This window comes from Staurois parvus, unplaced genomic scaffold (genome assembly GCF_062004578.1).
Source record: "Staurois parvus isolate SC_StPar_1 unplaced genomic scaffold, SC_StPar_1.0 ptg000849l, whole genome shotgun sequence".
NCBI classification, from domain to species: domain Eukaryota; kingdom Metazoa; phylum Chordata; class Amphibia; order Anura; family Ranidae; genus Staurois; species Staurois parvus.
In genome coordinates, this window is record NW_028318645.1 from 739569 (window position 1) to 758308 (window position 18740).

At 47.5% G+C, this 18740-nt stretch overlaps 1 protein-coding gene across 1 annotated transcript in view; it reads right to left on the reverse strand.

The window, feature by feature from the left end:
• Window positions 1-16916, reverse strand: part of LOC149443560 (uncharacterized) — a 74494-nt gene extending 57578 nt beyond the window's left edge. The window contains exon 1 of the mRNA XM_089655570.1: window positions 15599-16916. Coding sequence (XP_089511696.1) covers window positions 15599-16906 — 1308 coding nt within the window. The 5' untranslated portion in view covers window positions 16907-16916. The remainder of the gene's footprint in view (window positions 1-15598) is intronic.
• Between the last annotated feature and the right edge of the window lie 1824 nt (window positions 16917-18740).

The following is an 18740-nucleotide window of genomic DNA, read 5'->3' on the forward strand; positions in this document are numbered from 1 at the left end:
GTCAGGTACAGACAGGAAGTCCCATAGGAGCCGTGAATCAGGAGGAAGTAGAGAGGAGACATATCTGGATGTGGCAGCAGAGGAGGTAATACGTAGATGAACCCCTTCAGGGGGAGGAGTTGATGATAATATATTTGCTCCCAAAGCTGGCCTACATGGTTCAGTTTTATCGCTCAGCCAGCGGGATGACCATAAAAACTGATCTGCTTCCCCCATCCACACATTGGAGGTGGATGGGGGAATCCTCCCCACTGCACTCTTGTATTCTGACAATGGGGGGACTCCTCCGCTCTCAGAATACACAGATCAGCACTGAAGCTATTGGCTGCAGCCGCTGGGGGAGTGGCTTTTATCCGGCAGTGGCCACACATGGATGGAAATGTGAGCGATCCCTGCTGAACCAGCTGAATTTCCATGGATCTATGGTCACCTTCAGTGACTTCCTCCCCTCCCCCTCATCTCCTTCATGATGGAAGTCATGCTGAGATCATCTCCCATTGGCTGAGCAATATTCTCATTTGTCTCTCAGCTCCTTCTTGCTATTCCTCGTCCTGCCTGTTGTTGCTGTCTGAAGTGGGGCTTCACTAAAACACAGACCTGAATGGAGAGATGAGGAGGATTCTGGGAATATCATTTGATGTGACTCTTTGTGTTCAGATGTAGAGTTTTCCTCCTGTGAAGTCTGCAGATCATATGACATCACATTGCCTCCACCTCCCTCCCTGATAGAAGAGAGAAAGAAGAAGAAGATTCTAGAAGTCACCAGAGAGATCACTGAGCTGCTGACAGGAGAGGTGAGCGGTGCCGGGAATTCTGGGACATTCTCCAGTAACAGACAAGGGATGTGTCTGGATGGTGACTGTATCATTGTGTGTGTCAGGTTCCTATAAGGTGTCAGGGTGTCACTGTCTATTTCTCCATGGAGGAGTGGGAGTATTTAGAAGGACACAAGGATCTCTACAAGGACGTCATGATGGACAATCAGCCGCCCCTCACATCACCGGGTAAGAGGAGACTTTATTGTAAAGGAGAGAGCAGTACGGAGGATCCACCTAGATCCCCCATCATCTGATAAACACATAGAAACAATGGATTCAGTCAGTGTGTGTGTTTCCTACAGATGGATCCAGTCATGGGAACCCACCAGAGAGATGTCCCCGTCCTCTGTATTCCCGGGATTCCACACAGGAAGGTCACACCATCCCTCACCATCATCAGGTAGATGATGACAATTATTGGTAGTTGTGATTTATACACAGCATGTTTGTTACAATGAATGTTTTATTATATCTTTCAGAGTGGAATCCTCGGGGATGAGAATATTGATGTTAAAGAAGAGTATAAAGAGGAGGATGAGGAGTATGGAGTGATGGAGGAGTTTTCAGAAGGACACAAGGATATGATGGAGCCACCTAATACCAGGAACCCACCAGAGAGATGTCCCCGTCCTCTGTATTCCCGGGATTCCACACAGGAAGGTCACACCATCCCTCACTATTACAAGGTTGGTGGGATGGAGTATCTAGAACATGGACTTGTAAAGATGATGTGTGGATATTTTATGTGACCTTACATTTTACAGATGATATTCTCTCTCATTTCCTTGATTTAGAGTGGAGATCCAATCGATATAGAATTTGAGGTGAAAGCAGAAGAAGAAGAGGCGTATGTGAGGGATGATCAGCAGTCTATGGAGGAGGATGGAATAACGGGGACATTTATAGAGGAGGACACTCCTACAGAGATCAGCACAGGTGGGTCATGAACACTAAATCCATTCCTCCACCCATACTGCTCACTGATTGGTCCAGAGTAGGGCGGGGACTGGGTGATATCAGCCTGTAATCCCCTGGTCACTTTCCTGAGCTGTGTTCCCCGTCCTGTATTCCTGGATTTCTCTCGGATAATCTTCCTTCTCTGTGCTGCAGACACAATTTATGTATCTAGACTGGATTTATGGAGGTTCTGGGGTTCAGCTGGCAGAAAAATGTTCATTTTTACTCTAAGCATTGCATAATGTAGGCACCCAGGACATGTGACTGGGGTCTCCTGCCTTGTGCCTGACTCCTCCAGGGGACCTTCTCTGTTATCTGCTGGCTGTGCCGGGTGGAGGGATATGTCTGTAGTGTCTCAGACCCAAGTCACTGAGTGCAGTCTCAGGAGATGGGAGGCAGCGGTGTGGGATCTCTGCAACTTGTCTACAGTAAACATTTAAGCTTCCACTGATTACTGAATACTAATATTATGAGTCCTGACCCTTACACTGTATAATTTATATTGTACATTACATACTCCTGACCCCTGCACTATATACTCTGCTATACATTACATACTCCTGACCCCTGCACTATATACTCTGCTATACATTACATACTCCTGACCCCTGCACTATATACTCTATGTTGTACATTACATACTCCTGACCCCTGCACTATATACTCTATGTTGTACATTACATACTCCTGACCCCTGCACTATATATTCTTCTATACATTACATACTCCTGACCCCTGCACTATATACTCTATGTTGTACATTACACACTCCTGACCCCTGCACTATATATTCTGCTATACATTACATACTCCTGACCCCTGCACTAAATACTCTATGTTGTACATTACATACTCCTGACCCCTGCACTAAATACTCTATGTTGTACATTACATACTCCTGACCCCTGCACTATATACTCTATGTTGTACAGTACATACTCCTGACCCCTGCACTATATACTCTATGTTGTACATTACATACTCCTGACCCCTGCACTATATACTCTCTGTTGTACATTACATACTCCTGACCCCTGCACTATATACTCCATGTTGTACATTACATACTCCTGACCCCTGCACTATATACTCTATGTTGTACATTGCATACTCCTGACCCTGCACTATATACTCTATGTTGTACATTCCATACTCCTGACCCCTGAACTATATATTCTGTTGTACATTACATACTCCTGACTTCTGCTCTCCCCCCTCCCCCCCACTGCTATATATACACATAATATGGATTCTCTTTTGTTACACCCATTTCCTCCCAGCTGGACATTTTATATCGGATGATGTGATTGGGAAGATGGCGATGAGTGATAGAGGGGGTGGGGACCCTCGTCCTATAATCCCCTCATCACTGTCCCTCCTATAAAAGACAGTTCTGGTTGTTTCCTCACTCTCTGACTAAGGTCCATGAATAAAGAAATGACCTGGTAGGAGATCAGAGGAGCCATTTCCTAGTTCCCTTGAGGGTGGAATTGTAAGCTCCTCAGAGACCAAGCTGCCTGATGTGGGCGGAGTCCTGGTTTGGGGGAACCAATCAGCTCCTGTCTAGTAATCCTCTTTGTCTTTGTATTTTAGTCCATGGCCGGGAGATGAGGAAAACCTCCGAGGATTGTCTCACTTTGTCTCCAGACTGGAAAGTAGAAGATGAGGACATCACACAGTATAGTCCAGGAGAAAACCCGGCTCCCTCCAATGTCCATCCGGCACCACCCAGTGTAGATGGACCATCGGATTCCTTGTATCCTGAGGAACCTCAGACTGTGCGGGACCGGGCCGGCCTTCCAACAGGGAAGAGATTCTCCTGTACTGAGTGCGGGAAGGGTTTTCCATCTAAATCCCATCTTAATGTGCATAAAAGATCTCACACGGGGGAGAAGCTGTATTCCTGTCCAGAGTGCGGGAAATGTTTTTCATAGAAGTCCCATCTTTACACACATCAGAGATCTCATACGGGGTATAAGCCGTATTCCTGTCCAGAGTGTGGGAAATGTTTTTCACAGAAGTCTCATCTTTACACACATCAGATATCTCACACAGGAGAGAAGCCGTATTCCTGTCCTGAGTGCGGGAAATGTTTTTCACAGAAGACCAGATTTTACTCACATCAGAGATCTCACACAGGGGAGAAGCCGTATTTCTGTCCTGAGTGTGGAAAATGCTTTTCATGGAAGTCCAGTCTTTCCAAACATCAGAGATGTCACACAGGAGAGAAGCCGTATTCTTGTCCTGTGTGTGGGAAATGTTTTTTAGACAAGTTCAGACTTCACACACATCAGAGATCTCACACAGGGGAGAAGCTGTATTCCTGTCCTGAGTGTGGGAAATGTTTTTTAGCTAAGTCCGGTCTTTACAAACATCAGAGATCTCACACAGGAGAGAAGCCATATTTTTGTTCAGAGTGTGGGAAATGTTTTTCAGACAAGTCCTATCTTTCCACACATCAGAGATCTCACACGGGGGAGAAGCCATATTCCTGTCTTGAGTGCGGGAAATGTTTTTCAGACAAGTCCAGTCTTAACAAACATCAGAGATCTCACACAGGGGAGAAGCCATATTCCTGTCCAGAGTGCGGAAAAAGTTTTTCACAGAATTCCAGTCTTTGCAAACATCGGAGATCTCACACAGGAGCGAAGCCATATTCCTGTCTAGAGTGTGGGAAATGTTTTTCAGACAAGTCCAGTCTTCACACGCATCAGAGATCTCACACAGGGGAGAAGCCATATTTCTGTCTTGCGTGTGGGAAATGTTTTTCATGGAAGTCCACTCTTTCCAAACATCAGAGATGTCACACAGAGGTGAAGCCGTATTCTTGTCCTGAGTGCAGGAAATATTTTTTAAATAAGTCCAGTCTTCACACACATCAGATATCACATACAGGTGAGAAGCCATATTCCTGTCCAGAGTGCGGAAAATGTTTTTTACGGAATTCCACTCTTTCCAAACATCAGAGATGTCACACAGGTGTGAAGCCATATTCCTGTCCTGAGTGTGGGAAATGTTTTTCAGACAAGTTCAGTCTTCACAGACATCAGAGATCTCACACAGGGGAGAAGCCATATTCCTGTCCTGAGTGCAGGAAATGTTTTTCAGACAAGTTCAGTCTTCACAAACATCAGATATATCACACGGGGAGAAGCCGTATTCCTGTCCAGAGTGCGGTAAATGTATTTTCCAGAATTCCAGTCTTTGCAAACATCAGAGATCTCACACAGGAGAGAAGCTGTATTCCTGTCCAGAGTGTGGGAAATGTTTTTCACACAAGTCCAGTCTTCACACATATCAGAGATCTCACACGGGTGAGAAGCCATATTCCTGTCCTGAGTGCAGGAAATGTTTTTCAGACAAGTTCAGTCTTCACAAACATCAGATATATCACACGGGGAGAAGCCGTATTCCTGTCCAGAGTGCGGTAAATGTATTTTCCAGAATTCCAGTCTTTGCAAACATCAGAGATCTCACACAGGAGAGAAGCTGTATTCCTGTCCAGAGTGTGGGAAATGTTTTTCACACAAGTCCAGTCTTCACAAACATCAGAGATCTCACACAGGGGAGAAGCCGTATTCCTGTCCAGAGTGCGGAAAATGTTTTTCACAGAATTCCAGTCTTTGCAGACATCAGAGATCTCACACAGCAGAGAAACTGTATTCCTGTCCAGAGTGTGGGAAATGTTTTTCAGACAAGTCCAGTCTTCACACACATCAGAGATCTCACACAGGGGAGAAGCCGTATTTCTGTCCTGAGTGCGGGAAATGTTTTTCACAGAAGTCCCATCTTTCCAAACATCAGAGATCTCATTCAGGGGAGAAGCCACTTTCCTGTCCTGAGTGAGGGAAATGTTCCTCACTGAAGTCCTGTCTTCCTGTACATCAGGGGTCCCACACAACCCTGGAGGTGTATTAGTGCCTTGAGTGCGGGAAATGTCTTCTAGATGAATGTCGCTTAACATCCCAGCTCTCATGTGGGGAAGAAGCACACCCTGATATACACCTCAGATATACTCCATGGCTGATCTTCATCATGGAAGAGACAGTTCATAAGGAGATCAGAGGTCCCCAAAGCCATGGATGAAGTGTGGGACTGGGTCAGCCATTGATGGCAGGAGAAGAATAAAAATGGAGTCCTGCCCTGGGATTGGCTGAGTACATTTTGTGGTGGGAGATTTCACAAACACTTGGAGGTCTTGTCACACTTACCTCTAACACAGGTGGTCGGCTTGTGAGATTCCATTTGTGATCTTGTAATAAATGTGATATTACGGTAATGCTCCCTCTTGTGTGTTGTCTTTGACAGTTCCTAGATTCCCCCATCTGTGGAGGACTGCACCTCATCAAGTGACAGATAACGTGTGGAATTGTGAAGCACCAAGATTTGAGTGTTGTTGTGTTTGGCAACATTTGATTGACAAGGCAGATTATATTCAGAGTAATCGGGGTCCAATCCCTGGTCAAAAGACAGGCAAAGTTCAGAGAGTAATTGATATCTGATCCAAGGTCATAAACAGAGGAATCCAAACAGCAGAGCAGGACAGACAGACAGGGAGCTTAAACGTGTATTACACACACTATCACAAACATGAGACTGCAGGTTTGGCTGGCTTAAATCAGATTTATTCTCCACCCAGAGACTTGCTGCATCATAGCTAAAACCAGGATGCTTTAATGAGACCATCAGTTGTGATGGATTGGGGGCACTAGACGTTCCTGACATTAACCTCCATCTGAAAAGGGGCCAAATAATCCCTTAAAGGCATGTTGGACATCCAGCATAGGACCATCAGGCTGGGCATTAAACAAAGGACCAGCATGCTGAGCAATGGTCAGGGGCAGGGGTGGACTGACCATTTGGAAACATGGGCACTGCCCGAGGGCCCGGGGTCAGTAGGGGGCCCCATGAGATGCCCGTGGTACCTTTTTCATTGGCTTTTTTGAGTTTGGGCAAGGACACAGGGGCCCCATGATCCCCTATTGTCTGGGGGCCCCATGAGTTGTCAGTCTGCGCCTGGTCAGGGGATCAGCAAAGTCAGGTTGGTTAGCAGGCAGAGAGTTTATGAAGCCAAACTGGACAGCAGAGAACCTGTAACATCAGGTTGGATAGCAGGTGACATGGTACTGAAGTCAAGCTGGAACACAGGCTGGATGCAGAGTGGCCTGAAGACAAAGTTGTGACCCCACATGGCTGAATGAGGCAGTTTATCCAAAGGCTGGATGGAACTTCTTAGACAGGTTTCAGCAGATATAGTTGCAGTAGGGTGAGGCCCGGTTACTGAAAGTCCCAAAAATGCGATGCAGAGGCAGACTGGACCACATCAACAGGTGCAGAGGCAGACTGGACCACATCAACAGGTGTAGAGACATACTAGACCGCATCAGCAGGTGTAGAGACAGACTAGACCGCATCAGCAGGTGTAGAGGCAGACCAGACCGCATCAGCAGGTATAGAGACAGACTAGACCGCATCAGCAGGTGCAGAGGCAGACTAGACCGCATCAGCAGGTGCAGAGGCAGACTAGACCGCATCAGCAGGTGCAGAGACAGACTAGGCCGCATCAGCAGGTGTAGAGACAGACCAGACCGCATCAGCAGGTGTAGAGACAGACTAGACCGCATCAGCAGGTGTAGAGACAGACTAGACCGCATCAGCAGGTGTAGAGACAGACCAGACCGCATCATCAGGTGTAGAGACAGACTAGACCGCATCAGCAGGTGTAGAGACAGACCAGATCGCATCAGCAGGTGTAGAGACAGACCAGACCGCATCAGCAGGTGTAGAGACAGACTAGACCGCATCAGCAGGTGTAGAGACAGACTAGACCGCATCAGCAGGTGCAGAGACAGACTAGACCGCATCAGCAGGTGTAGAGACAGACTAGACCGCATCAGCAGGTGTAGAGACAGACTAGACCGCATCAGCAGGTGTAGAGACAGACTAGACCGCATCAGCAGGTGTAGAGGCAGACCAGACCGCATCAGCAGGTATAGAGACAGACTAGACCGCATCAGCAGGTGCAGAGGCAGACTAGACCGCATCAGCAGGTGCAGAGGCAGACTAGACCGCATCAGCAGGTGCAGAGACAGACTAGGCCGCATCAGCAGGTGTAGAGACAGACCAGACCGCATCAGCAGGTGTAGAGACAGACTAGACCGCATCAGCAGGTGTAGAGACAGACTAGACCGCATCAGCAGGTGTAGAGACAGACCAGACCGCATCATCAGGTGTAGAGACAGACTAGACCGCATCAGCAGGTGTAGAGACAGACCAGATCGCATCAGCAGGTGTAGAGACAGACCAGACCGCATCAGCAGGTGTAGAGACAGACTAGACCGCATCAGCAGGTGTAGAGACAGACTAGACCGCATCAGCAGGTGCAGAGACAGACTAGACCGCATCAGCAGGTGTAGAGACAGACTAGACCGCATCAGCAGGTGTAGAGACAGACTAGACCGCATCAGCAGGTGTAGAGACAGACTAGACCGCATCAGCAGGTGTAGAGACAGACTAGACCGCATCAGCAGGTGTAGAGACAGACTAGATGACATCAGCAGGTGTAGAGACAGACTAGACCGCATCATCAGGTGTAGAGACAGACTAGATGACATCAGCAGGTGTAGAGACAGACTAGACCGCATCAGCAGGTGTAGAGACAGACTAGACCGCATCAGCAGGTGTAGAGACAGACTAGACCGCATCAGCAGGTGTAGAGACAGACTAGACCGCATCAGCAGGTGTAGAGACAGACTAGACCGCATCAGCAGGTGTAGAGACAGACTAGACCGCATCAGCAGGTGTAGAGACAGACTAGGCCGCATCAGCAGGTGTAGAGACAGACCAGACCGCATCAGCAGGTGTAGAGACAGACTAGACCGCATCAGCAGGTGTAGAGACAGACTAGACCGCATCAGCAGGTGTAGAGACAGACCAGACCGCATCATCAGGTGTAGAGACAGACTAGACCGCATCAGCAGGTGTAGAGACAGACCAGATCGCATCAGCAGGTGTAGAGACAGACCAGACCGCATCAGCAGGTGTAGAGACAGACTAGACCGCATCAGCAGGTGTAGAGACAGACTAGACCGCATCAGCAGGTGCAGAGACAGACTAGACCGCATCAGCAGGTGTAGAGACAGACTAGACCGCATCAGCAGGTGCAGAGACAGACTAGACCGCATCAGCAGGTGTAGAGACAGACTAGACCGCATCAGCAGGTGTAGAGACAGACTAGACCGCATCATCAGGTGTAGAGACAGACTAGACCGCATCAGCAGGTGTAGAGACAGACTAGACCGCATCAGCAGGTGTAGAGACAGACTAGACCGCATCAGCAGGTGCAGAGACAGACTAGACCGCATCAGCAGGTGTAGAGACAGACTAGGCCGCATCAGCAGGTGTAGAGACAGACTAGACCGCATCATCAGGTGTAGAGACAGACTAGGCCGCATCAGCAGGTGTAGAGACAGACTAGACCGCATCAGCAGGTGTAGAGACAGACTAGGCCGCATCAGCAGGTGTAGAGACAGACCAGACCGCATCAGCAGGTGTAGAGACAGACTAGACCGCATCAGCAGGTGTAGAGACAGACTAGGCCGCATCAGCAGGTGTAGAGACAGACCAGACCGCATCATCAGGTGTAGAGACAGACTAGACCGCATCAGCAGGTGTAGAGACAGACCAGATCGCATCAGCAGGTGTAGAGACAGACCAGACCGCATCAGCAGGTGTAGAGACAGACTAGACTGCATCAGCAGGTGTAGAGACAGACTAGACCGCATCAGCAGGTGCAGAGACAGACTAGACCGCATCAGCAGGTGTAGAGACAGACTAGACCGCATCAGCAGGTGTAGAGACAGACTAGACCGCATCATCAGGTGTAGAGACAGACTAGACCGCATCAGCAGGTGTAGAGATGACTAGACCGCATCAGCAGGTGTAGAGACAGACTAGATGACATCAGCAGGTGTAGAGACAGACTAGACCGCATCATCAGGTGTAGAGACAGACTAGATGACATCAGCAGGTGTAGAGACAGACTAGACCGCATCAGCAGGTGTAGAGACAGACTAGACCGCATCAGCAGGTGTAGAGACAGACTAGACCGCATCAGCAGGTGTAGAGACAGACTAGACCACATCATCAGGTGTAGAGACAGACTAGACCGCATCATCAGGTGCAGAGACAGACTAGACCGCATCAGCAGGTGTAGAGGCAGCAGACCTTGAGGACAAGTCAGCCTGGACATGCATCCAAGGGTGATTATGGACAGGCAAAGGAAGGGGTAATCCAGAGTGTTGGACTTTTGAGGACTTATAGTGAGCACAGATTCTGCAAGCTCTTACACAGAAACAGGAGTCCTTATGGAGAGAGACCACTAAAGCCCACGAGAAACCAAAGAAAAGGTTTTAGTATTCCCTGGGAACTCGGCCATCTTAGCTGGATATGCCTCTGAAAGCACTTTATGCCTAAGGTGGAGGGGAACAAACAGCTTTCCAGGGGTAGAATAAGCAGAGCACTAGACGGGCCCTAAAAATAGAGTTTAAAGGTTCAGGGGAAGGGCCCTTTTCTTGGCTTATTGGAGCAGCTGGTGACACAGTGGCCATGGTCCTCCCAGTATAAGCAGAGGCCCTGAGATCTTCTACCCTTTTCCCCAGAGGATAAAGGATAGGCCTAACCTGAACCAACTTCTTGGATCTGGGGCCTTCCACCCCGAGTCAGGTGACCAGTGGTGGAAATCAGAACAGTATTGTTCAGCGATGTATTTATCCTGCTGGTTAGTTTCTGCTGAGTGGGCACGGTCAGGATTATCATTGATTAAACCCAACTGACCCTCAGGCTGGGTCATCTGTGAGGAGACTAAAAGCCCAAGACTGGGGGCCCCTGCAACCATGTGACAACAAGGTTAACCCGTGTCCTTCAGAACCAGAAGAGTGTGGTCTGAGCTTGAAGCATAGTAAACAACTGTTTTTAAAGTTGGAAAACATGTCGGGTCACCAGAAACATGATCAGGCGGGATAACCCTGGGCTCTGGTTCCTGCATTACTGCTGGGGGTGCGTTTACATGCACAGATAGTTCCTGGACTTGACCTCTCAGTTTGCATATCTCCTCAGCAAATACATGATCCTGTGTAGAGTCCATCTTCACAGAAACACGTTCTTGTTAAAGACTTGTGATAATGTCACACTTACCCCTAACACAGGTGGTCACACACTAGAGATGGCTTCTGTGTTCTTCACCTAAAGCCGCCCCCTTTCCCATAAGGCAAGCTCAGTTACTCCCAGGACTTATACACAATGCTATAGTGCCTGGCTTCCATGCTGGGGCAGGTCTGAACTGAGCACAGAAAAAAGGGACTTGAGGTTGGCAGACAGACAGATTGGTTCAATGACAGTCCAGGTAAAAGGCAGGCAAGGTTCAGGGTACTCGGGGTCAGATCCATAGTCAAAAGGCAGGAAGAGTTCAGAGAGTAGTAGATATCTGATCCGAGGTCGTCAATGAGGGAATCCAAACTGGCAGACAAACAGGGAGATTGGAGCATGTGTTAAAAACACAATATCACAAGCATGGGACTGCAGGCTTGGCTGGCTTAAATCAAGTTTGGTCTCCACCCAGAAACTGGCAACATCCATCAACTTTCAGCTGGACAGATAGACAGGGAGAATGTATTACATTCAAAACCAGGATGCTGGAATGAGACCAGCAGCAGTGATGGAGCAGGAGTGCTAGATGCTCCTGACAATTGTCCAAATGTGACCATTGGCCATATTTAGTCAGTGATGTCACTGCTATCCCCACCCCCTTCCTTACATGCAGGGATTCCCAATGACATCACTGATTCCTGGGGATTTGGCAGTTACAAGTATCCGTTGCTTCCTTAGGCCCCAGTGCAGGAAGCTGTTATATATAAACGTGCGTTTGGTTTCAATTTGTTTTTTGTATGAAAATCTCATTTTCAGAGATTGAGATGTACAGCAATATTCTGGAAAAACCACCAACTTTATCAAATCCACCCGAACCAACGAATATACAAAACAAATGCTGGAAATACAAAACAAATTCTGAAGATGAATTGGGCCAACATAACGAAGGGGATTAAATGAAATTCTTCAATGAACGAATGTATCCAAACTAAATGGAAATCTCCAGTATGGACACGCCTAGTTATATATAGAAGTGGTAGAAATGTCTCTTCTACATGTGATGATCGGCTCCTGCAAAACACGGGACCGGAACAGGCAAAGTTTGGTTTGTACTGTCGTCTCATCCCTACTCTCCGACAACTAAACCCAGAGATCATCCCAAGTGGTCATTGTATTTGTCCCTTACATTGGTGACCAATGGGAGAAGGACCCCTTATATCAGTGGTCAGTGTAGTGGTCCCTTACATTGGTGACCAATGGGAGAAGGACCCCCTTATATCAGTGGTCAGTGTAGTGGTCCCTTACATTGGTGACCAATGGGAGAAGGACCCCTTATATCAGTGGTCAGTGTAGTGGTCCCTTACATTGGTGACCAATGGGAGAAGGACCCCCTTATATCAGTGGTCAGTGTAGTGGTCCCTTACATTGGTGACCAATGGGAGAAGGACCCCCTTATATCAGTGGTCAGTGTAGTGGTCCCTTACATTGGTGACCAATGGGAGAAGGACCCCCTTATATCAGTGGTCAGTGTAGTGGTCCCTTACATTGGTGACCAATGGGAGAAGGACCCCCTTATATCAGTGGTCAGTGTAGTGGTCCCTTACATTGGTGACCAATGGGAGAAGGACCCCCTTATATCAGTGGTCAGTGTAGGCCTACCCAAACGAACGCTATCCCCACTCTAGTCGATCCTAAACTCAGCGGCTAGACTCATCCACCTCACCAACCGCTCCACATCTGCCTCCCCCCTCTGCCAATCCCTTCACTGGCTCCCGATTGCCCAACGCATCAAATTCAAACTGCTAACTCTGACCTACAAAGGCATTCACAACACCGCCCCAAACTACATAACTTACCTGATACCCAAATACTACCCTACCCGTTCCCTCCGCTCCTCACAGGACCTCCTGCTCTCTACCTCCCTGGTCTCCTCCTCACACGCCCGATTGCAGGACTTCTCCAGGCCTTCCCCCATCCTCTGGAACTCTCCACCCCAATCCATCAGACTGTCGCCTACCCTCCTCACCTTCAGGCGCACCCTGAAAACCCTCCTCTTCAGGGAAGCCTACCCCAACTTCACCTAACACCCAACCTCACCTAACAACTAACCTCCTCCACTCCTCCCACCACTCCATCCCCCACAGCCATCTCCTCCTGTGCCACATGTCATGACCCACGGTCGCCACCGACCAACAGGCGACAATCGCACGACCGCGACTAACAGTAATACGTCACGCCCACGGCGTCAGACCCCAGACCTTCTCACCAAACTCGTGACCGAAGGACCAGCCGTTCTAAAACCGCAGTGTGACGCGCGTAACAAGGCCCCAGCCAGCTGCACCCAGCACAGCAATTGCCCAGCTAATGGACTACAATCGGTGCCTGCAGCCTGAATGCGCTTGTTACTGGGTCGGGTTAATTACGCAACTAACCCTCTACTGCCACCACCACTTTTGTCGGACACTGGGAAACTCCTGTTATCAAATATACACTATAATGATTGAAATATTGATCTATATAGCACGGCCCGCGGACCTGCTATAGAGATATACAAACAGTAGCGTCTCTTCAAAGGCAGGGATTCGTGAATTGCAAGTAAGCGCTTAGAAACAGTTTAACACTTTCAGAAAGAAAGATTTATTACTAAAAGCGTCAGACAGATGCAAATAAATATTTACAAAGAGATGTCACAAAAATATATATATATGTATATAAAGACACAGCAAAGAGATAATTAGGAAGAAGATTACCGGGTTAAGTTACTTGCCCATATGCCTGGGTTTGCAAATCCAAGATGCAGAGCAGAAAGGTTCTTTGATCTCCTCTGTTACGATGTGTGTGTGTGTGAGTGTGACAAGCTCTAACTCTCTTGAAAGTCCCTCTCAAGGGGAGGGGGGGGCTCTGACTACACGTTTTGGGAGTGGTCATTGGGGAACTCTAAACTAAACTACCAGCTTCATTTCCCATGATATGAACCATACAGTTGACCTGAGGAATGTTCAGTTCTCGGGTCAGTTTGATAAGGTGTGGGGCTTACATAGCTTTGGGTGACCAAAGTGAAACGTTCGTAGACAGCCTGTCTCCACTTCCCATGTCTTAGGTTGTTCCACCTCATCAGCCAGGAGATAAAGTCTGCCTCACAGGAATGCAAGGGGGGGATGTGAGGAATGATTCGAGGAAGACCTCAAATACAGCAAGGAACAGGGGAACTCCGCTTCCAGCTCTGAGGAGCTAGTTTGCTACAACACCTTCCCTTCCCTCCTAGACTGTAAGCTCGAAAGAGCAGGACCCTCGCACCCCTCGTGTATTGTATTGTCACTGTCTTGTCTCATGTTCTGTCCCCCCCCGTTACTGTACAGTGCTGAGCATACCCTTTGGCGCTATATAAATACTGTATAATAATAATAATCCTAACAGGAGTTCTGTCATTTTTCAGGATGTCAGGAAAAACATGTCCTCCGTCAGTAAATGTTCATGTTGTGTCAGGAATAAAAGTCCCGGAGGGTTGGGAACCCTGCAAGGGGGGCAGAGATATGTGACTGCCTAGTCCAGCCTTTCTCAGCCAGGGTTCCTCCAAAGGGTTCTAGGGCTTCCTTGTCACTTCATTGGTCTGTATATGGAAGTGTCACCGACCAGCCGTTTCTGGATACACAGCTTTGTCATCATTGCACACACACACCATTTTGTTTTTCATTCAATACAATTTTTATTATAATTTTACATTTAACAAGATTGAAGCATAAAAAACATTCAGGAAACAGTAAAGGCAGAAATCCAATTGGTCAGGAAGATCCCTTGTCTGGAATGTGGGGGCGGAGTCATTATTATTGGTGTACAATACAATACACAACGTGTTCCATTATTATAACAAAGTATTGTAGAAAAGATCCCAACATAGAAAATGGGGGAAAGGAGGAAATAAAGGCGGATATGAAGGGGAATCTGTGTACGGGGAACACCTTAACAATCACCACCATTTTATTCTCCAGGGCCTCTGATGTCACAGAATAGATGTTTGGGGGTTTATCTCATCTTCAGGACCAAAATCTGCATTTTCCCATGTGTGCAAAATCATGCAGAAACAGCTCTGGCAGTGAGAGGGTTAATGTGGGCTAGATGGGATCCCTCTGCTGGGGTGACATTAGAGCTCCCCCTAGCTGCAGCCTGGTAATAACATTGCTGGGAGGTCTCTTCATTTCTCTGCTCCATACTTCCCGTCTTTATAGAAACGTCTCCTGACATTTGGGGGTCTATTCATAAAGAATGTGTGGAACCATTCACCTGGTGAAAGTGCATGTCCATTCCTCCTGTGTGAATGGGGGAACCAATGTTATTAGGATCACATCTGAGCTGCTGGAATGTCTTCCATTCATGGAAAATACATTGAAAACGTCTTCTGCCATCAATGGCCGACCCGGTCCCACACTTCATCCATGTCTTTGGGGACCTCTGATCTCCTTATGGACTGTTTCTTCCATGATGAAGATCAGCCATGGAGTATATCTGAGGTGTATATCAGGGTGTGCTTCTTCCCCACATGAGAGCTGGGATGTCCAGCAACATTCATCTAGAAGACATTTCCCGCACTCAAGGCACTAATACACCTCCAGGGTTGTGTGGGACCCCTGATGTACAGGAAGACAGGACTTCAGTGAGGAACATTTCCCTCACTCATGACAGGAATATGGCTTCTCCCTCATGTGAGATCTCTGATGTTTGTGCAGACTGGAGTTCTCTAAAAAACATATCCCGCACTCAGAACAGGAATACAGCTTCTCTCCCGTGTGAGATCTCTGATGTGTGTAAAGATTGGACTTCTGTGAAAAACATTTCCCGCACTCAGGACAGGAATACGGTTTCTCCCCCGTGTGAGATCTCTGATGTGTGTAAAGATTGGACTTCTTTGAAAAACATTTCCCACACTCAGGACAGGAATACGGCTTCTCCCCCGTGTGAGATCTATGATGTGCGTGAAGACTAGCCTTGTCTGAAAAACATTTCCTGCACAGAGAACAGGAATAAGGCTTCTCCCCTGTGTGAGATCTCTGATGTGAGTAAAGATTGGACTTATCTGAAAAACATTTCCCGCACTCAGGACAGGCATAAGGCTTCTCTCCTGTGTGAGATCTCTGATGTCTGTGAAGACTAGTTTTGTCTGAAAAACATTTCCCGCACTCAGGACAGGAATACGGCTTCTCCCCTGTGTGAGATCTCTGATGTGTGTAAAGATTGGATTTTTGTGAAAAACATTTCCCGCACTCAGGACAGGAATACGGCTTCTCCCCTGTGTGAGATCTATGATGTGCGTAAAGACTAGCCTTGTCTGAAAAACATTTCCCGCACACAGGACAGGAATACGGCTTCTCCCCTGTGTGCAATCTCTGATGTGAGTAAAGATTGGACTTATCTGAAAAACATTTCCCGCACTCAGGACAGGCATAAGGCTTCTCTCCTGTGTGAGATCTCTGATGTGTGTGAAGACTAGTTTTGTCAGAAAAACATTTCCCGCACTCAGGACAGGAATACGGCTTCTCCCCTGTGTGAGATCTCTGATGTCTGTAAAGATGGGATGTTTTTGAAAAACATTTCCCGCACTCAGGACAGAAATACGGCTTCTCCCCTGTGTGCAATCTCTGATGTATGTAAAGATTGGACTTTTGTGAAAAACATTTCCCGCACTCAGGACAGGAATACGGCTTCTCCCCCATGTGAGATCTTTTATGCCTATTAAGATTGGATTTACAATGGAAACATTTCCCGCACTCAGTACAGGAGAAGCTTTTCCCTGTTGGAAGGCCGGCCCGGTCCCGCACAGTCTGAGGTTCCTCAGGATACGAGGAATCCGATGGTCCATCTACACTGGGTGGTGCTGGATGGACATTGGAGGGAGCCGGGTTTTCTCCTGGACTATACTGTGTGATGACCTCATCTTCTACTTTCCAGTCTGGAGACAAAGTGAGACAATCCTCGGAGGTTTTCCTCATCTCCCGGCCATGGACTAAAATACAAAGACAAAGAGGATTACTAGACAGGAGCTGATTGGTTCCCCCAAACCAGGACTCCGCCCACATCAGGCAGCTTGGTCTCTGAGGAGCTTACAATTCCACCCTCAAGGGAACTAGGAAATGGCTCCTCTGATCTCCTACCAGGTCATTTCTTTATTCATGGACCTTAGTCAGAGAGTGAGTAAACAACCAGAACTGTCTTTTATAGAAGGGACAGTGATGAGGGGATTATAGGACGAGGGTCCCCACCCCCTCTATCACTCATCGCCATCTTCCCAACACAAGAAGTACTGCACTTCCTTATTTACTCCATGATTTAGTCATGAAGAACAGCGGGGCTGAGCCCCACCAGAGGTCAGAGAGTGAGGATGGGGGGAGAACAACCAAGATGAAGACTGGACTGATCCTGAAGACCACCATCATTGGGGTATTGACTCCTCCCTCATTATCACTTTCTGTTTAAGGGTCCAAAGTTGGAGGATGTTATCACATTATTATCACCATGTAAAAGTCTGTGCTCCAATCACATCATCCGATATAAAATGTCCAGCTGGGAGGAAATGGGAGAAAAAGAAGTAAGGCCAATGTAATGTACAACTTATTATATAGGATACAAATGTTAGGACTATACAGTATCAGAATGATGTAATGTACAACATAGAGTATATAGTGCAGGGGTCAGGAGTATGTAATGTACAACATAGAGTATATAGTGCAGGGGTCAGGAGTATGTAATGTACAACATAGAGTATATAGTGCAGGGGTCAGGAGTATGTAATGTACAATATAAATTATACAGTGTAATGGTCAGGACTCATAAAATTAGTATTCAGCAATCAGCAGACACATGATTTGTTACTGTAGACAAGTTGCAGAGGTCCCACACCGCTGCCTCCCATCTCCTGAGACTGCACTCAGTGACTTGGGTCTGAGACACTACAGACATATCCCTCCACCCGGCACAGCCAGCAGATAACAGAGAAGGTCCCCTGGAGGAGTCAGGCACAAGGCAGGAGACCCCAGTCACATGTCCTGGGTGCCTACATTATGCAATGCTTAGAGTAAAAATCAACATTTTGCTGCCAGCTGAACCCCAGAACCTCCATAAATCCAGTCTAGAGACATAAATTGTGTCTGCAGCACAGAGAAGGAAGATTATCCGAGAGAAATCCAGGAATACAGGACGGGGAACACAGCTCAGGAAAGTGACCAGGGGATTACAGGCTGATATCACCCAGTCCCCGCCCTACTCTGGACCAATCAGTGAGCAGTATGGGTGGAGGAATGGATTTAGTGTTCATGACCCACCTGTGCTGATCTCTGTAGGAGTGTCCTCCTCTATAAATGTCCCCGTTATTCCATCCTCCTCCATAGACTGCTGATCATCCCTCACATACGCCTCTTCTTCTTCTGCTTTCACCTCAACTTTTATATCTATCAGATCTTCATCCTAATAAAATAATAATAGAAGAGCTCATCTGTAAAACATAAACTCCAATATTGTGGCATCACATAAAAAAATATCACTTCTATGAGTCCATGTTCTTAATGCTCCATCCCACCAACCTTGTAATAGTGAGGGATGGTGTGACCTTCCTGTGTGGAATCCCGGGAATACAGAGGACGGGGACATCTCTCTGGTGGGTTCCTGGTATTAGGTGGCTCCATCATATCCTTGTGTCCTTCTGAAAACTCCTCCATCACTCCATACTCCTCATCCTCCTCTTTATACTCTTCTTTAACATCAATATTCTCATCCCCGAGGATTCCACTCTGAAAGATATAATAAAACATTCATTGTAACAAACATGCT